The sequence below is a fragment of the Polyodon spathula genome, chromosome 6 (assembly GCF_017654505.1).
Source record: "Polyodon spathula isolate WHYD16114869_AA chromosome 6, ASM1765450v1, whole genome shotgun sequence".
In the NCBI taxonomy this organism is placed as follows: Eukaryota; Metazoa; Chordata; class Actinopteri; order Acipenseriformes; family Polyodontidae; genus Polyodon; species Polyodon spathula.
Window position 1 is genome coordinate 64,095,256 of NC_054539.1, and position 1,437 is coordinate 64,096,692.

General features: G+C 34.6%; 1 protein-coding gene across 1 annotated transcript in view; it reads right to left on the reverse strand.

The window, feature by feature from the left end:
* The window catches only part of tfap2b (transcription factor AP-2 beta), a 20,177-nt gene extending 20,028 nt beyond the window's left edge, over positions 1 to 149 (reverse strand). Inside the window, exon 1 of the mRNA XM_041253412.1 lies at positions 23 to 149. Coding sequence (XP_041109346.1) covers positions 23 to 103 — 81 coding nt within the window. The 5' untranslated portion in view covers positions 104 to 149. The remainder of the gene's footprint in view (positions 1 to 22) is intronic.
* Positions 150 to 1,437: the final 1,288 nt, after the last annotated feature.

A 1,437-nucleotide genomic window follows, 5' to 3' on the forward strand; every position in this document is an offset into this window, starting at 1 on the left:
GCAAGTAGAAAAAAAGCCTTACCTCATATATATCTTCATATTTAACATTTTCTACTAGTTTCCAAAGCATATTTGCAGACTGATCTCTGTGAAATGAGTGCATTCATGTGAAGAGCAGATGCCTGGGTTCTCATTACCTTTCTCTCTTCTTCTTTCTCGCATTCTCTCTCTCTCTCTCTCTTGCACACACACACATACTCTCTCTCTCTCTCTCTCTCCCCTCTCCCCTTCCCTCCCCTCCCCTCCCCTCCCCTCCCCTCCCCTCTGCCTTGCTCTAATGACCCGTCTATAATTGGAAAAAGGCGATAACTACCAAATCCGCACTTCACAAATAACTATAGGTAGACCAATTCAGCACACACATTTCCTATATTGTTTTCGACTATTTGGCTTAAAGAGATCTCTTTTCTCTTGTGCATTGCTTTGCTTTATACGTTGTTTCTATTATTCTCTTTAGGGTCTACGCCTATGGAATAATTAAAATACAACAGACCGGCGCTTCAAATTGCATGAAGACGAATAAACAGACAATTTCTTTATTAAATACTAAAACGCTCTATATTTAAAATCAACTTTGGATAAATTAGCAATTTATGCGTTGTCTATAGTGACCTAATGTACAATCCAGTTTCTATTTTTTGATTATCTTTAAAGTAATGTATTTTTCGAAGCAAAATATATTGTGTTGCAGGTAATTTAATTTATTATGAATTTAATAATCGTACACCACAAACAGAACCACAGTCTAAAGTTATTCATCTTAAGTCACAGACGGCTTAATTTAATCACAATGTATTATTTTATTTATTTATTTATTTATTTATGTGTATAGAAACGAACAGTTCCACTGTGAATTTCGTTTATTTAACTCCCAATAAAACGAGTTGCAGGTAAGTATAAGGTGGGTTTATGCAGTCACTTTCAGAAAATGGGATAGACTGGCTTCAGCTTTGGAGTGCATGTGAATATAGTAATAATAATGATAACATATTGCTAAATGTTATCATATTTGATAGGCGGTCTCCGGTGGATAAATATCAATCAGTACTAAAACAGCGCGTGGCATGACCAGAGCAAGGTTTAAGGGATCATCCGAAATCACTGGAAGGAGAACAGTGGAAGTAAGTTCCAAGTTTTTTGGTAAGAAGCTAATAAAATGATCCCCCCCCCCCCCCCCCTCACCCCCCAAAAATATATATATTTATATTTTATTTTTTTTTTTTAAATGTAAGGACTTTGAGACTTTTTTGTTAAAGGGATCATTAATTAAGCAAAAGAAAATGGACTCTTTGCACACGGGACTGTTATGTTTTTATAAAGTAATACTCTGTGACCTCAATTCATGATTAATAACAAACACATAAATACATAATTATCTAAATACGTGATTGATTCTTTAATTAATCAATTACATAAAATGTGTAGCAAAAAGGATAG